Raw genomic sequence first — 18,339 nt, forward strand, 5'->3', positions numbered from 1 at the left:
CGATTTATTACAGTACTTATCACTTATCCCGCGATTCTTTTTCCAGGTCACGGCGCCCAATACGCGTACGGGCCGCCGCACGCCGCGCACGCGGCCCACGCGGCGCACGCGGCCCACTCGGCGCCGCACAAGATCCACGAGCTGCAGGAGCACGCCAAGTCCCCGCAGGGCAAGCCGCCGCGGCCCGAGCCGCCGAAGGACCCGGCGCGCTCGCCGCCGCCGCAGCGACATGTTCATACGCACCATCATACGCACGTCGGCTTGGGATACCCGCTCTATCCGCCGCCTTATCCTGGTACGTAGGATTGAATTTTTTTCACTGTAGATATAAATTCCACCTGGTGGAAAAGCGTATTATTTTAGCTTTTTATAACTGAAAAACTTTAATTTGTGCTTATTGTAACCAAGACAAGCTCTTCAAGTTACGTTATTCTAGTAGACACCAAACTGAACTAGCGCTGTCCTTTATTTACAATAAGTGAAAGAAAGAGACAGAGCTAGTTTTATAATTGTCAAATAAGATTAAAATTTAGTTGTAAATGTTTTTTTGCACGTGACTCTTGAATAAATGTTCGTCGTTCTAACTTGTGTCGTAACTTGGTTGCAGGGGCGCGATAGCACTCGGACAAGCGGGCCCGCCCCGCGCAGCCCGTGTAGCTACCGGCCCGGTGCATGTGTTAGAGACGAGGCTAATGGCAGCTTGTGTTTCAGCGGCGGCCGTGCTCGCCAGCACGCAGGCGGTCGTCAACTCCTTCCCCACGCCGCCCAAATGAACGGACCGTACTAACTATTGTGGAACAATCCCCCAGACGCCACTAGTTGGCACGTCAGCTGAGGCCGTAGTGCGCACGCGGCGCCCGCTCAGCTGACCACCGACACCTCATATCGGATACGTGGATAATCGTGTAGTGAAGTGACAGTTCAAAAACTATGCAAAAGTGACGTTATTTCTCCAAAAACTTAATCTCTATGCCAGTAGCCATAATTTAAACACTGTGATCTCGCGTAACCCACAAATTGTGTATGTGATGTGCGCTTTGAATGTTCTAGAATGTGTCCGAACCGATAGTTACCTGAATTTTTATAGCTGACGAGTGTTGTGTCCCCAGACTCGATGTGTTGTTGTGAACGTTGTGTGTGCCGCGAGGCGGGCGTTCGGACGGTTCATAGTAGTCCTACGTCTTTGTTTTATATGTTTACTAGTGAAGCACAAACTAGTTTTGTAAATATTAGTGTTATGTGTAAATTACTTTACAATCGTTAGTGCTCTGTAAGGAAATATGTAAAGAAAACATCGAATTCTCCGATTCTCCGGGCATTGTACTGAAGTTTAAAAGCCCCGCGTCTAAATTTACATAATAAAGCAGCCTAGTAAGATCTATTTATGAATACAGCATTCCACAAAACGAAAGCGAGCGTACCTAGATTTTAAAAGTAAGATTAATTATTATTTAAGTAATGTTAGTGTAAGTTTAAAGGCATCAATGTGATCATTACGAGTCGTAGCGTGCACAAATCGTAACCTGTCTCGATATAGTGAGGATTGACTAATTATAATATAAAGTAGAGCATCCTATAGAGTCGTGGAGTGTTTGAACATCGCTGTGCGTGTATGTCTGGCTTCTAATGATAAATATAAAATCTCATAGTCCGATATTGTCAAACACAAGGGATTAGAATTTTCGTGTAAGCCACTTGAAACTTTTTGGCCTGCTAGTGTGTGCTGTCTGTCTTGTCTTTGATGCTACTAATTAATCCAAGCATCAATGTCTTTATCCTTAAATTCGGGCCAAAAAGTGCCGAGTGCTCTGTACCCTCCTGCACAATAGTTAAGCTACATATTCGTTCAATGTCGATAGTTGCATTTAATGTCTCCCAAAAGTAATTCGAATAACTTGTTGTTTTCAAACAAATCTATACAATTAGTCTTCCAATTGATTTTGATGTCAAAGTTGTGTTCGTATCTGTATTTTCTGGTACACCTCGACAGATCGTGGTGGCACGAGCGTAATAGGCTTCTTGACAACCATGTCAAACGAGAAACTTTTTACGAAACGTCAAAACCAAAGTTTTCTTTGGAGTTTGTATGGAAATACTGTCCTGTGACGTCATTAATAAAAGCGGTCAAACGTCGTGCTCATTGTTACTTAATTCATCTGGGCTTCTATTTCCAGATTAGCAATTTATGATTTAACTTTAACCCAGGCAAATACCCTGTTGTTTAAACATGGCCAAATGGTCTTTAAATATCGTTTACGTATTGTAAATTCATTTATAGTTCTTCCATGCATCCTTCCTGCATCTATGTGTGAAACTTATATCTATCGAGGTGTGCTTCTTTTAACAATATCGCTACTCATAATGTTCTACATGTCTTCAAGTGATAAGAGTGAATTGAAATCGCATCGGTGATTGCATTTCTAGTAGAAATATTTAATACACGGTAGAACTGTGAACTGCTGGACAACTTTACGACTTTATACAACTACTAATAAGATTATTGTACCTACCTAGCTTGAAAGTGGTAGTTATTCGGTTTGAAGTTGTCTAACAGTAGATTGTAGTGTTCGGTATAATTTCATGAAATTAGTCGATTTACGCGCGTACCTGTTCGTGTTAAACGAAAATCAATAATAAATATGTGTAAACATGAAAGTACAGGGCCTAATGTAACGAGGTCTATGATCTTGGCCGTTGACTTATCATTTAGCAGCAATATTATATCCTACTTTATGCAGTAAATGCATATATTTTTAGAGTACCGTTATCGAAATCTGTACAAGACTTCTTGTAGCTGTAATCCAAACTCCAATACAATTTAAATGCAAGAAACTAGGGACTTTTGATTATAAATAAAACTAGTATGAATGTATCAGAGAGCATGAGCATAATGTAGCTAACATGATCTCAACAGAGCTCGCAGCCTGGCGCTCGCTACACATCGAGGTGCGTTTTCATCGTCGGTGTGACGTCATGCCGTCGCGATTGATGTCGTCACCGTTGCTGTGTAGCCCACGTCCAGGCTGCCTCACAGCGTTCGGTGCGTCGCGACGCACAGACTGATAGAAACATTTATTTAAACTCCTCGACACTGAACATTACGCTTTCGTTATTTTATACATCGTACCAGTGTCGACTTGGTATGACACAAGATCATTGTATTTATAACGTATCGATATATATTATATTACGAACATTTGTGTATTTTTTTGATGTAACTAAAGCCAAGTTTGATTTTTCTTAGAAAAGAATTCGAGACGTTAAAAAAAGGAATAATAAAGATAAATTATTTCTTAAAAATGTGTTTTATTTATCTACTAGGACCTTAAGTACACTGTGGAAGCTTAAATAACTAAAATTATTGTCAAGTCACATTATTATGCATATGTGGAAAATTGTGATGATTGACTAGGAAGATTGGAAGTAATCGTACTTCAGTAGAAAGTTAATTATTTTACATTACACTCAAAAACTCATTTAAAACTGTTCGAATATAACACAGAACAGAATATATTACTTGGTAACTTATAAAATACGAATAAATTAATTGCTATTGCAATACTTATTAAAGCTTAAATAAATATTAGTTAAAAATACTGATTGATTGGATAACACTGTAGTTAACCGATTTCTTTTTTAAATATTTTCGTAGGCAGACTGCTGTTGATGTCTATAGCCTATTTTAAAATAAACTCGGTAGTAAGTCTTTGGCTGAATATTATAGGGAAACCTTTTAATCTAAATAATCTTGTTTGTATGTAAAAATACTGTCGACGGGTAACCTATTCTATTGTCATGAAAATTCTCAAAACAAAATTATAAAACATTTTATCTAAATAAGAACATAATTATAAAAACGAATGGCGCCTAAAAATAATGATTACAAATAAATTAAATGCAAAATTAAAGTTACATATTCTATCTACAAAATTTAGTATTTTGAGAAAATGCATTTAAATACTGTTGAATTTAGTTCCAATTTCATTCGCAAGAATTTTATCACATAAAAGTTTAATTTTAACAAACTAAAAGACGAATTTATCGACAGTTTTAAATATTAAAGAAATTAGTAATCTGTTATTCTGTAAACATTATTATTATAAATTAATATGCTTTGCTATAAAGCAAACACAAATATCAGGGGTTCTTAGTCTAAGTACCCTGTCCGCACGTATATAATAAATACGTTGTCAAACTTGTAAATTTCTCTCACACGTAATATATCACAAAATATTTATAAAAACTCAGTCTATATCGTCAGGCCTAAGTTGTCTTTCCCCCTCACTAAGAAATATCAACATTGCTTTGTAAAGCAAATACAAACCCAGCATTCTCCTATCTTTGTGTGGCCACGAGGCGACTGAGCCGTAGTAGTTACCGCTTTTAAGATTCTTTAAGTTCTGCAGTCCTAGTACATCGATCATGGAGGCTTCGTAAGTGTATGCCTCGGCTGGGATGACGTTTTGGAAGATGTGGAGGCATACCACGCCTACCTTGTCGGACCAGATGTCCAGGATGTGTTGTACCTTCTTATCTTTGGATTGGGTGAAGTCTCGCTTCCAAAGTGTCAGCGCTTGGTACAGGTGAGAGTAGGGGCGGGAGCGTTTACCTGAAAAGATAACGCAGACTATTTACGTTCGAAACATACATACATACGCGCGCGTAATCACTAATAGATAAGATGATCCGTGCTTCGGAAGGCACGTTAAGCCGTTGATTCCGGTTACTATTTACTGATGTAAGTGAGTAATCGTTACATGACCTATGTCAGCGGCCTTTGGCGGCTCAATCATAACCCTGACACTAGGGTTGATGAGGCTGGTATTCCGCCTCACAATCCACACGATAAGATCACTAATAGAGTGGGCAGAGTCACAAATAGTGAAAGACAAGCAGCCACTGTAGATACAAAGGTCGAAACAGTATTGTAATATTCAATTCAATTCATATTTATTTTTCAAAATTGGCTTACAAAGTTAGCGCTTTTTGAACGTCAAAAAATTAAATTACTTACATATTATGTAACTAGCTGTAAAACTACTACCACATCGGAATCCTTACGGATTCGCTGAGGGAAAGACGTGGCCAGAAAACCTCCTAGCACAGGACCCTAGTCCTACTGTTTCAAGTTTTCCTTTCTTTTCTTTTTTTTAATTCCAGTTTGTATTCTGCTTATCATTAAGTAAACTTGTCTACTTGTAAAAATATGATCATAATAATATAATTAACACTTATTTTAACAATATTATACAACTCTGCTGATATTATTTATCTATCAGTACATGCCGTGAATAATAATACCTGAAGTAGTAGCTATCATGTTGTTATCATTGAATCAATATTGGTAATTAAATAAATGATAATTCCGTACTTTCAAATCGAATACTGTTAGAAAAATAAGACTGTATAAACTGTGCGAAAATACCAAATTTATTCTAAGTGATGTCACTATTTAAGTGGTGGGCAATCTACCCGATATTTTGGGTAATTTCCTATTTATACCCATTTATTAACCTCCCTGTCCATCTATATAATTGGACAATCTACCAGATTTTTTTTTATTGGGAATTTTCCCAAAGTACCGGTTAGATTGCCCATTTATAGGTTTCACTATTTAAACCTGACCTGTCAAATCTTCAGGTTAAGCGGACCTTGTGAAAAACGGGATGATGCTAGGGAGATGAGGTTTCACTATTTAAAAGATCACCATTCTAACAAAGTCTAAATCGAAAATATTGCATTATCAACTGATCTAATAGAAAATACAGACTTATTCGTATTTGTTTCTATTCAATGCCTTGTCATCATGGCGCAAGGTATTCTAATAAGATCAATATAAGGCCAATCTTACACAGATTTATTTCGCAGATATGCACAGGTTATGCGGGCCGGATATTTTTTTTGAACTGAAAGTATTCTTACCTTTTCCAACATAGAATATGGAGTTGACGAAGGTGACCCATGATATATGGTGCCCTTGCGTTCCAGCTTTTGCGGGCAAATTGCCAGTGAGCCGAGGGTCTAGCAGTAGATATGTAAAAGATGTCTTTGCTGTGCCTTCTCGCCATTTTCTGTTCGGGTTTGCGAAGTCCTCCCGCGCTTTGGTTTCTAGCTCCATGTATGGTGTCAAATTTTTCATCCAGTCGTCTGTCCTTAAGGATTTTTCCATCTCTATACTATATGCTGTGAATTGGTAAATAAATTGATATAACATTAAATGTTGATGTAGAAGTCATAGTGTTACTAATATGTATAGTAAGATTATAACGTACCTCTAAAATACAATTTTGGAAATTTAAAAACGCATTTACTTGATAATTTTAAAATACGTAATGCCATCACGAAAGATTTTTATAAAAAATATAAAATAATAATTAGAAAATTACACAAGTAACATTATTTACAAATAAAAATAATCAAAAAAGTGACATGATGTTGGCTTTGAAAAAGTTTTGCAAATATAAAGATTTTATTCAGATTAGTACATTAGAAAGAGGTCTAATTCAAAAGTTAATACAGATTATCTCATTGAGGGCCTTTTTTGCGCATTTTAGTCCTTATTAGTCATCAGGCTCATTCTCTTAAAACTTTTACCGGGAATCGAATCCAACACTTTCATCGCGAGCTAAACATACTAAACATGGAAGCCGTAATGGTGCGAAAACAAAAGAATAACACTTACTTTTCCCTTGACCGCTGGCCACAATTGGATTCTTCTTCAAAGCGTGCAGTTTCTTCAAGTACAGGGTTCTTGTACTATCTTGTATGGGGCCCGGTCGGAAGCCGCGGCGGAGTAACTCTGCCCTCAGCGTATTGTTGTCATAGTCTACGGACGCGGGGAGGGAAGACGCCACCGAGAGGACGGTGGAGTCAGGACTGTTGTCTGCTGGGTCTTCTACTGGTAATCTGTGTATGGCAGACATTGTCATAAAAATGATGATGGCATTCTAGAAGCTTCTCTTGGGAAGATTGAGTAGACTAATTTAATGGATTTAGCGATGACTTTAAATATAAAATCTAAAAAAAAAAGATTTTCATTTTTTTCGTCAAATTTGTCCTTGTTAGAAATTTAGAAAAAAAAAAGAAAATCTTTCTTTTTTTTCTTAATTTCTAACAAGGACAAATTTTAAATGTTTTTGATATATTACTACGACGACACATTGATAAAGAAAATCACTATTACTGATAATGAAAAAAATAATATTGTACTTGTGTAGGAGTGCCAGCTATCTCAATAGCAATCTTGACATGCTTTTAACACTTGACTTAAATAGTAAATTGGTTGATTTGTAGTAGTTTAAATTCTAAAATATTAGTACGATTTCTATAAGGACCGTACTTTAGTCAATGTTAATGAATGCAAATTTTAATGGTTTCCCTGAAAAACATTATGATAATAGTAGCAACAAGTCCAAAAAGCTATTTAGAAATGGATTTTACATTTTTTAAACAAATGCATGATCTTTTTTATCAGTAGCTGGTTTTCTTTGATTACAGTTTATAAATGTATGTGTATGATCTTTTTGAAGGTGTCCTAAGTTTATTATTATTATTTATTTATTAGTCAAATTTCGAAAAACAAATAATAAAATACTTACACAACAGGAGAAACCAGCAGCCTCTTCTCAATCAACACAACATTCTCTTCCTTGTCCTCGTATTTGTACTCCTCATGTACGTTGGCTATTACAATACTCCCGCTGGAGAAATTGCTGCTCACACCACTACTAGCTGATGGTCTCCTGGTATTGCAGGCTGCATCTTTAACTTCAGTTTGCTCCCTACTGCTCGAAGACAACCATTCATTCGTCCTATTCTGGGCCACTGCCAAGGCTTTGTCCAACAACGAACGATCATTGTCGTCAGTCAATAAAGACCGTGACTTATCAAATGTTAATTTCTTTTCAGCTGAATCTTTGCTCAAGTTCTTCTTCAAACTAGTTTTAGTGTTGTAATTCCTATGCGTGATACTGTTAGGGGACCCTGGTAACGAGAAATTCTCGTACATGCTAAATCTTTGCTTCTGTGAGTCCGTACTTGAGCGTTTCTCTGAACATTCTTTACTCTCATCGGAAGTTATATGTAAACGTTCAATCCCGCTAATTTCTACAGGATAAGGAGATATTTTCTTCGATAAACAAGTCTTAAATGTGGTACTTGTTTCGTTAAGATTATTTTGATTGTTTAAATCTGTACTGAGATCATATGTCATGTTTTTGGTTAAGTAAATACTTTTCCATAGTTCTGGGTCGTTGTCTATAGTGAATGTATCAGTAAGTATGGTGGGGTAAAGCTTGTTCATCGTCAGACTGGTTTTTTCGCACCAATCTCGTACCATTTCTGACTTCCTGCATGTCGCATTCCATGTCTTGTTTTCGGGAATCGTTTCATACTCCGCAACCATATGGTCTGTAGACACTATAATTTTTTCTGTAACATTAAAATTATGTTGCTTCAAATCTCCATAAAACTTACCTCACCTTAACTTTTAAAGTATGATATGGTTTATTTAGGAGGGTTTTTATAATTTATAATATTACCCCTAAATAATATTATTAAACACGTAAAAAACATACCTAAATCTAACGAATAAGCACATTGAGGCGCTGAGGAGTCATCAAGCTCGTCTTCCACATTGTGTAGGTAGTCAAACACTGCCCACTGTTGCTCCCGGGCAGCGTAGTCAAATGCAGAGTGTCCATCGAAGTCTCTGCAAGACGGGTCTCCACCACAACCTATCAGCAGTTTCAAGTTGTCCAGCCTGCCCCATATTGCTGCTATGTGCAGAGGGGTTATGCCTTCGTAATTGCTGAAAAAGTATTTGTTTTAGATATTAAACAAGGAAAGTTAAAAATGATTACTTTAGAAGCTCCTAAAGAACAAATAGGTATTTCTTGTTATAAAAGTAAGTTAAACTTTTATAGGCTTCCGAAAGTGTTTTCTTTTATTTGGATTTCAATTAATTTAATTATTAGAAAATTCTCCCATACAATAATTAAAATAAGATAATAGGGCCTTACAAGATATGATGCTTAGATTCTTTCAATATATCCCTGGCCTGTTAGAAATGAAATTATAAGTAATAAAAAGTACAGATGCAATGAGAAAAAAAAAACACTTCACAAAAGAGATTTTTTTTATGAAGTTTTTATTTTAAATAATATTGGAGCCTACCTTAAATTTGGGTCTCCTCCATGTCTCAATAATATTTCTGTGCACTCCTTGGACTTGTCTTCTGGCTCTATGCCCACAGCTAGGTGCAGTACTCCAATACCCTTGCATGGCAGTATCTCATTTATTTCCAACTTATTATCACTCAAGAATGCTTCTACTGATCTGGAAATATTAATGATAAATATATTTAGACATCACCTTCAATATTATTTCCTCTCTTCTTTCTCATTGTGATTTTATTAAAAGATTACAATCTACTTTTGATATATGTCTGTAGATATACCTATAAATTAAGGAGGTTTTGATGGATATCCTTTTTTTAAAGTAGGTATAATAATAAATAAACTAGTATATATGTACCAAAAAATACAAATTATTTCATATGTATCACATTCAACTTAGACCACACTGAGATGCACATGTCACATGTGCAAGGCAGGTGCAGGATATTATTTTTTATTTCTATGCAGATGTTTATTGCACATTTTTCCTTATGTACCTATTTATAGGTATAAAAATGGAGAATCATCATGATAGTCAATTTTAAACAAATATATTTGGATTAACCAATTCACATACGTTCCTTCCAAATAAATAAATAGTTAAATTGGGAATGATAGAGGAGGTCCTGACCCCCACTAACCCATGCATGACATCATATTGTGACTCACTTTCGAACAACATTTCGCAATAGTAAAACACAAGAAAATCATCAAAACATACCTGGTATCGCCGCTTTGGATTAAGTCATATAATTTGAACAAGTTCTTGTACGAGGAACCCATGGCTTTCACTAATACAAACTGATTTCGCAGTCACCAAGTTCGCAGCTTGAGACCATTTCCTGTCGGGTTTCCTGTTGACGATATCGCCTCGAATATTCTCGCAAAATGCTAATTAACAACCCAAATTATAATACCACTCCACTGTTACCACAGCTATAAACTCGTTATCGACTTATCTTTAACATTTTTATATTCTAATTCGTTTGTTTTTGTTAAATTTTCAAATTAACGTCACACTTTCGCGAACACCTTTGTTTATGTTTGGCTTGCGTTCCGATGTACGGAGCAAACGACTAAAAAGCGATTGAAAGTAGTGAAATAATACTAACATAAAACGAATATTATGATGTTATTTATTTCATACTATTTTATCATATTAAAATAAACTTTGTTATGTGTATTTATTATCACTATTCGTATTTTGTAGTACAAATATAGCGTTTTGTATATTTTTCAATTGCATATATGTGTAAAGAAACGTATACTGTTCCATGGCGTCCTTGAGAATATAATTATGTAGATGGCGCTACTTAATAGGCGGAAAAATTAAAATGTTTACGTGTTGGAATTGTGTTGGAAAGTGTAAAATTGCGGAAATAAAATGGTACTATGATGTTTACACATACTTTGAGAAACATCGTACAATCATTTTCTTTATTTTGGTCACATTTATGCCTCATACCGTAGGAAAGATAAGTTTGTAGAACTTTTTTAAAGTGGGAATTATTATTATACTTTATTTTAACTATTGTTTTGTTTATTTTATCTAGGTAAAAGTACTAATGTTGTGGAAGAATAGTTTAATTTAATGACATACTTATACGAATTTACCTACAATTTAAAAATAGGTACCTAGGTACTTTAAAATACCTTATCATGCCTCCTGTAGCTAAAGTACTCAAACAGTGCATATTATAACTTTGTATACTTACTATGCTAAAGTTTCGACATACTATACTTATCAGCACTTCATTAAGTGCATACCAACTATATAATAAATGGTTTAGGTCAATAACTCGCACATCATTTTAAAATTCTGCCGTATTAGCTACGATAACAACCGACAAAAGTGAGTACAATATAAATAATATTAATGTATTAAGTAATTTAAGAGTTTTGATTTGGTTGTATTGATTTGGTGGTAGGGTTACCATTTATCAGCCAAGAAGCTGGACACAAAAATAGGTTGACTGACATTTGATAGTTATTACATAAAATGAAACGAGCATTCCCTTCGAACAAATTTTATGTCCAATATTTTTCTGAATTATCTACTTAGGTAGTCAGAAAATCTAAATGAAATTTAAAATCATATTTACTTATATCTTGAAAGTTTTGTGCAATTTCGACAAATTAAAAAAAAAAAAACTTATTTCTGTTTTACTATGATCAGATGTGGTTGCTGTTGCTCTTTGGAGTACTGTCTCCAGTCATGGCCCTGGACAACGGACTAGCGCTGATACCGCCAATGGGGTGGATGTCCTGGCTAAGATTCGGATGCACAACTGACTGCGTTAAACATCCTAGATCTTGCCTGAGGTACCCACCTTTAACAACTATACGGAAAATAAAATATAGTTTAAAAAACTCACGGAATAGAAGAAAAAGGTTGGAAAAGCTCTAAAGCGCATTTTGTATGAGAACCGCTGTCGCCGGTCCAACCCCAATCTCTTTTACTACTACTCCTGCAAACAGATAACTACGATAGCTCTACTGCTTCTCATATTCCGTAGTCACTTTTGTAATTTTATGTGATAAGTAGGCTGCAATTTTATCATTGCTTTTCGTAAGATACCTACTGCATACAAAATTTTTTTTGTGATAAATAGCCGACCATACTCAGGTGTTTAGCGTTCCTGTAATAAGGAGAGATCTCCTTGCATGATATTAGATTTTTTAAACTGCAGATTGTAATGCACATGACAACCTTTTAATATACTATCGCGGAGCTCCGTGAATCGTAAGCTAGCATCCCCCGAAGCCCCGATAGGACGCATTGAGAGATCCTTACTTAGTTAATTACCATTTACTTAGTCAATTCATGGTTTCATTCTTTTATATTTAATGGCGGTCTGGATTTTTTATCTAATTGCGTAATAGACACAATTTGTGTTATGTCATATTAAAAAACATTATTAAGTAAATTAATAATTATCAAGTCAGTCTAGTGAGGAACTCAAGTCTTCTTCTATCGTGTGGGTTGTGAGGTGAATTACCAATCTCATCAGCCCTAGTGCCAGGGTTATTATTGAGCCGCCAAAGGCCCCTGACATGACTCAAGTAACGACTACTTACTTACATCAGTAAGTAGTAACCGGGACCATCGGCTTAACGTGCTTTCCGAAGCACGGATCATCTTACTTTTTGGACAATCAGGTGATTAGCCCGTAATGTCCTAACCAAACTAGAGATCACAAAGTGATTTTTGTGATATGTCCTCACCGGGATTTGAACCCGCGAGCTCCGGATCCTGAGCCCGACGCTCAACCACTGGAGGAGGCCGGTTCAACGATGAAGCTCATGTATTTAGTAACTATTTCTAGTGAAGAGTTAATAAAACGAACAGCGGACCGATTGGTGTCCGACGGTTACGTGGATGCAGGATATGAATACGTCATTATTGATGATTGCTGGCTCGAGAAGAAGAGGGGAGAAGACGGGAGGATGGTGCCTGACAGGTCCCGGTTCAAGAGCGGTATGAAGGCTATGGCTGATTATGTAAGTTATCACATTTTTCTTCTATCGTGTGGATGGTAATAACCAACCTCAGCAACCCTGGTGTCAGGGTTTTTATTGAGCCGCCAAAAGACCCTGGCACGGTTTTTTTTTGACGTGACTTATTGTAGATTTGCCGCAGATGACATTAACTGCTTGGCCGGACAAATGGGGAGCGCTGAAGGCAGGGCATGGCTCATGTAACGACTACGTACTTACATGAGGATGTAAGCAGTAGCCGAGATCAACGGCTTAGCTTACCTTCAAACAATCGGGTGATCAGCCTGTAATGTCCTTACCAAATAAAAGGACAATCTCACAAAGCGATTTCGACAATGTCCCCATCGGGAATCGAACCTGGACCTCTACATATCGTGAGCCAAACGCTCTAATACTAGACTTGCAGATCCACAGCAAAGGTCTAAAGTTCGGCATGTACCAAGACATAGGCAACAAGACCTGTCAGGGCTACCCAGGTCTCAAGAACCATGAGCAGTTGGACGTGGACACCTTCGCTGGATGGGAGATTGACTTCCTTAAAGTTGATGGCTGCTATGAAAAGCCCGCTGATATGGACAAATGTAAGGATTAATAATTATCTATATACCTAATGCATAATTACATACTTACCTATTTTTTTTTTACTTTGGGGAAATCCTGATGGATTCATGGATATTTCGACGCCCGGGGGAGTGACGAGGTTATGACGGACCCTTACCAGCTAAAACCCGTGTTCCCGTCTCACTTCATCTCGATTTTAATTATTTAACCCCATTCCAAAAGAAATGTTGAAAACAGCATAAAATTGTGAAACGCCTGCATGCAGATATTAGCAATGTTCATGTTCAATGTTTTTAACGCATTGCATTTATAATTTATTTTTAAATTGTATTTAGTTGACTCATTCATTCATTGTTTAAATATTGCTATAAATAAGAAATGTAATTCCAGCTTATCCAGACTTCGGCAAGTTATTGAACCGAACCGGCAGACCTATTATGTATTCATGTAGTTGGCCTGCTTATACGGATTACAATAAAACTGTAAGTAAGCAATTGTTTTGTTTTTTCTATTAGTGGCCTTTTTATTTCTGATAGATATCTGATAGCCTATCTACCAGATAAATGTCTGGTTGTAGTAGTACCTGCCGGGTAAGTTATAATCTAAGATCCCACCATAGAACGACCTTTACCGCGCTGGTTAATGGATAAAAAGTATATTGTGTGTGCAATAAAGTATTATTGATTCATTGGTTTATATTCAATTAAATATGATAATAATTGCAAGTGCGTTGCCTAAAAAATTCAGTCGAGAATATGATCAATTAACAAATAAAAATACTTTTCATCCATTAAACAGCTCGGTGAAGATAGTTCTATGGTGAGAGCCTATACTATTATGGAGAGGTAGGTAGCTACCAGACAATCTGAAAATCAGCGTCATATTCTGGCTATTCTGAGCTGAAGCTGTTATTATTTTAATGATTAGGCAATTGAATTACTTGTAAGTAATGTAAATTTATGTTTTGAGGAGTAAATATTTTTTCTTTCTTTCTCTCTTTCTTTCTTTCTTGTAGGACAGCTTTTAATATTGATACTATTATTAGGGTTCGTAATGTTTATTTTATTATTTAATTATTATTGGATTATATAACTTAATAGCAGACGGAATAAAGTCGTGAATCTGTGTCACGACTTTATTATTTTTAATTTGGAACTGGCATATTATTTCATTTGTTTCTATTTTGATTTCTTCTTTTTCGAACGGGGACGTTTTCCCGCCTTTTTAAAAAGGCGGTGACGGGATTTTTTTTCGGTTGCGGTAATCTGTTATGAAGAGTTGGAGAGTTAACATTGTTTATGAAAATATAACATTATTCAAGAGAATTGCTGATTTTTTTATTACGACGAGCACCTCCCTACCTTAGAGCAGTAGTATTATCACACTATAGATTTACAAACTTACTAAAATTACATAATGTTTTCCTTAGGACTACGCATCGATAGCAAAGCACTGTAACATTTGGAGGAATTACGACGACATAGACAACTCGTGGAGTTCTGTGGTCTCTATAATGGACTGGTTTGGGGACCGGCCAGAGCTGACGACATTCGCCGGCCCTGGGCACTACAACGATCCCGATATGGTAAATACATTATCATACTTATACTGTAAGGTGAAAACCAAGTAAGCGTCTTTTGTAAAAAAATCACATTTTTGTTAACATTAAATTGCCGCCGGCGTGGTCGAAGATTTCCCTCAATCAGCGCTTATCGCTATCGACCCCCTAGGGTCGATTAATTCTTTCAAATATTTTTCCTCTCAGACGACGCCTTGAGCCGAGGTTCGCGCCCAACTGGGCACTTTCAGACCTGTTGTCTTGAATTTTGTACCGGGTGAGAGCCTTCAGCGCTCCCCATTTGTCCGGCCAAGTAGTTAATGGCCGAAATCTATAATAAGTTGAGGGAAATCGTCAACCACGCCGGCGGGGTCGGCGGGGAGTTTTGCGAGTGTACCTACGTATGTTTTTAATTTCAGCTGGTAATCGGCAACTCAGGTTTGACCGTAGACCAAGCCAAAGTCCAAATGGCAGTATGGTCTATCCTAGCAGGGCCAATGCTGTTGAGTACCGATTTGGACGAAATGAAGCCGGAATTCAAAGAGATTGTCCTCAACAAAGACGTTATCGCAGTCAGCCAGAGTCGCAGAGGACTGATGGGAGAGAGAATACATCGGCATGATGGATTGGTAAGTTATTTTATGGTAAGTCTTCTTTCTTTATTTAAGAGCTGCGCTCTTGTCAGTGGAGTAATCGCCTTCAATACTCCATAGATAGGGCGTGTAGAACGGTGGTTGCCCCAATCGCCTTCCGTTCCGGTTATGGTAAGTAATTAACTATATAACATAGCACCACGCTTGTATCCTTAAAGGGGTAGGCAGAGGTGTACAGTACAGTTATGAGCAATATAATGTAAACCCACTTTAGGACTCTGTCGCACTAAGATATTTGACATTTAGTGAGACTTACAGTTTAATTTGTCAAAAAAGTTAATGAGACATGGTACCAAAGTGTATACAATGTCATATTAATGCTCGTGACCGTACATACACCCACTATTCGCCAGCTATGTTTAAGTCCCATGTAATAGGGTGCAAGTCTATTGCCGAGCATAAATCCTGGAAATCACGTATGTGGTACTTATAATTAGCTGTCTTCTTCTATCGTGTGGGTTGTGACGTGGATGACCAACCTCATCAACCCTGGTGTCAGGGTTATTATACAGCCGCCAAAGGTCCCTGACGTGACTCAAGTAACGACTACGTACGATCAGAAGTAGTAACCGGGACCAACGCGAACGGTTTAACGTGCCTTCCGAAATACGGATCATCTTACTTCTGGACAAACAGGTGATCAGCATGCAATGTCCTAACCTAAAGTTTATTTTTTACATTGCTTCGTAACTTACTACGTAGGATTACTTACAGTACAATTTTACATTTATAACTCACTACTTTACTTAATATTATTATAATTCCTTAAAAATCTAACATCTGTTACCGAAAGGGATAATCCGAAATTATTAAGTACCTACATATCCGTATCTGAAGCCGAAACTTCATAATAATATCTATAAAATCCATCCATTTGAGATCAAATCTGTCTGTAGCGTCTGAAAATAATATTATAATAAATGTTTTTGTTTTTTCTTAGGTTTTGGCTTCGCGCGGCTTGCGCATTTGCCACAGACAAAGATAATAAATGTTTATTTTTTTGAAATTCGAAAAAAGAACATTTCGCTTACCTAAAATATTTTACAGGAAGTTTGGCATCGCGTTGTAGACGACGGTATCGCTGTAGCGATAGTGAACAAAAACGACGTGTATAGAAGAGTGGAGTATACACATAGAGATTTGCAGTTGTCTAACTTCGATTACGAAGTGACGGTAAGTAGATACCTACTTGCTATACTGAGAATGAATAATAGAATGAGTGAATGAGACTTGTTGGAAGCTTGGGGACCTTACAGATAAAGCGGTTGGATGACATCATAACAACTATCCAGGATGCTACAGTGCGGTAGATGACAGTAGAAGACAAGACAGACATACATACAACTCTCTGTTATACATAGGAGTAGCTTTTGCCCGCGACTTCGTCCGCGTGGAGTGTTATAGGTAAAAGAGAGATTTTTGTGTGTGTGGGAGTGCATGTCAAATTTCAAGCATCTGACTTATGCAGTTTAGATTTTTTCATACAAATGTTTTTCCCGTTAACTCCCGTTCCCGTGAGAATTATGCAATATCCTGTTGCAACTAAGCTTTAAGTTTACTAAGGTTCCCGTGGGAATTTCGGGAATTCCTTTCTTAGTGCACCTCTACGTACCTAAGCTACGTCCCTTCCAACGTTTAGCCGTTTAGGCTGTGCGTTGATATGTCAGTCAGTGAGTCAGTCAGTTTCTCCTTTTATATATTTAGATACACACCTACCCACAAGTACAGAAGAGTAAGTATTTTTATTAGTTATCACTACAGAGAATATAATCAAGAATAGAATATAAATTGTTTATTATAAAAGAATGCAACTAAGAAAAACTAGACATAATAAAACTTAAAATTAACACAAAAAAATTACGTACGACCCGTACGACAAAGCAAAAAGAATGTTCGTCGAAATGATCATAAGGTGGTGGTGGACGTCCTGAAGGAAAGGGCCTTTCAGCACAAATCGCGGCGTGAACCACGACGCTCTCACTTTGTTTAGTTATCCCGTATATCATCACAACATAGAATAAGGAATAATATACTACATCACATTATAAATTGACGCTCATGATGGGGACCAAATAGCTCACGCTCAGTCTACTTTTGCGAAGTGATTATGATAAACAACCGGACCCGTTTTAAGTATGTTTTTTTGCTCACAGTTTAGCATAGAAGTTCATTAAAGTAAATAAAATAGTAAATCCATTGACTGAGCACCTTCAGGCCTCTTGTCTTATATTTTGTACTCCCAATTTGTGTACCAAGGTACCTACGCGCCAAATCTACATTAGGTCACATGACGTCATAAAATACATTAGTTGTAGAAGGTAAATTATAACGTAAACAATTTTTTTTGCTCAGGACTTATTTAAAGAGGAAAAGACCAGAATATTGCCAAAGAATCAAAATTTAACCACAATGGTTAACCCGACAGGTTCGTAGAAGAAACTTGTTTCTTTTTTTCTGTATTAAATATAATACCTACTAATTTATGCAGTCTTTTTTAGTAAGTAAATCTTTTTTTATTTTTAAATTATATTTTTATTTCAGGAGTAAAATTCTATAAGTTCGTTCAGAAAATTGTTCTTGATAATGAAATTAGTTCAGCATGGGACTAATTGTCATACAGAATTATTTTACACCTACGAGCCTGTAATCCTTACCGGCGTAGGCAGGGCCACAAGTTGTCGGAATACAACAATCGCAGGTAAATGTATGAATACCTACATAATATACTAGTAAGCAAACTTAGCGTAATAAAATATTATATTTTTATTATTACTTATTTTTATTGGTCCTACAATTAAATTACACCCTTTCTTTCATGTAAGTCGCGGCAGTCCTATCTATTAACTTTACGAGTGCTTCTAGAAAATCATTGTAAGTAGTAGGTTACCTATGT

At 36.7% G+C, this 18,339-nt stretch overlaps 3 protein-coding genes across 4 annotated transcripts in view; 2 read left to right on the plus strand and 1 right to left on the minus strand.

Annotated features, from left to right (window-relative positions):
• The window catches only part of LOC126374300 (zinc finger protein 608-like), a 151,887-nt gene extending 150,015 nt beyond the window's left edge, over nt 1-1,872 (plus strand). For both annotated transcript variants that reach the window (XM_050020838.1, XM_050020837.1), the window contains 2 exons: nt 47-295; nt 712-1,872. In XM_050020838.1, the coding sequence (XP_049876795.1) occupies nt 47-295; nt 712-773 (311 nt within the window). In that variant the 3' untranslated portion in view covers nt 774-1,872. The remainder of the gene's footprint in view (nt 1-46; nt 296-711) is intronic.
• A 1,414-nt stretch (nt 1,873-3,286) lies between these two features.
• LOC126374320 (ankyrin repeat and LEM domain-containing protein 1-like) lies at nt 3,287-10,224 on the minus strand. Its single transcript, XM_050020882.1, has 7 exons — nt 9,898-10,224; nt 9,175-9,336; nt 8,577-8,809; nt 7,599-8,430; nt 6,683-6,906; nt 5,923-6,183; nt 3,287-4,609 (listed from the first exon to the last, which is right to left on the minus strand). The coding sequence occupies exons 1-7, from the start codon at nt 9,957-9,959 to the stop codon at nt 4,245-4,247; spliced, it is 2,139 nt and encodes a 712-aa protein (XP_049876839.1). The 5' UTR covers nt 9,960-10,224; the 3' UTR covers nt 3,287-4,244.
• Nucleotides 10,225-10,900: 676 nt separating this feature from the next.
• On the plus strand, nt 10,901-18,174 carry LOC126374381 (alpha-N-acetylgalactosaminidase-like). The gene is made up of 10 exons (XM_050021005.1): nt 10,901-11,028; nt 11,353-11,498; nt 12,503-12,677; nt 13,081-13,255; nt 13,626-13,717; nt 14,665-14,820; nt 15,213-15,422; nt 16,494-16,619; nt 17,799-17,871; nt 17,988-18,174. The coding sequence occupies exons 2-10, from the start codon at nt 11,353-11,355 to the stop codon at nt 18,053-18,055; spliced, it is 1,221 nt and encodes a 406-aa protein (XP_049876962.1). The 5' UTR covers nt 10,901-11,028; the 3' UTR covers nt 18,056-18,174.
• Nucleotides 18,175-18,339: the final 165 nt, after the last annotated feature.

The sequence above is a fragment of the Pectinophora gossypiella genome, chromosome 17 (genome assembly GCF_024362695.1).
Source record: "Pectinophora gossypiella chromosome 17, ilPecGoss1.1, whole genome shotgun sequence".
Taxonomy (NCBI): domain Eukaryota; kingdom Metazoa; phylum Arthropoda; class Insecta; order Lepidoptera; family Gelechiidae; genus Pectinophora; species Pectinophora gossypiella.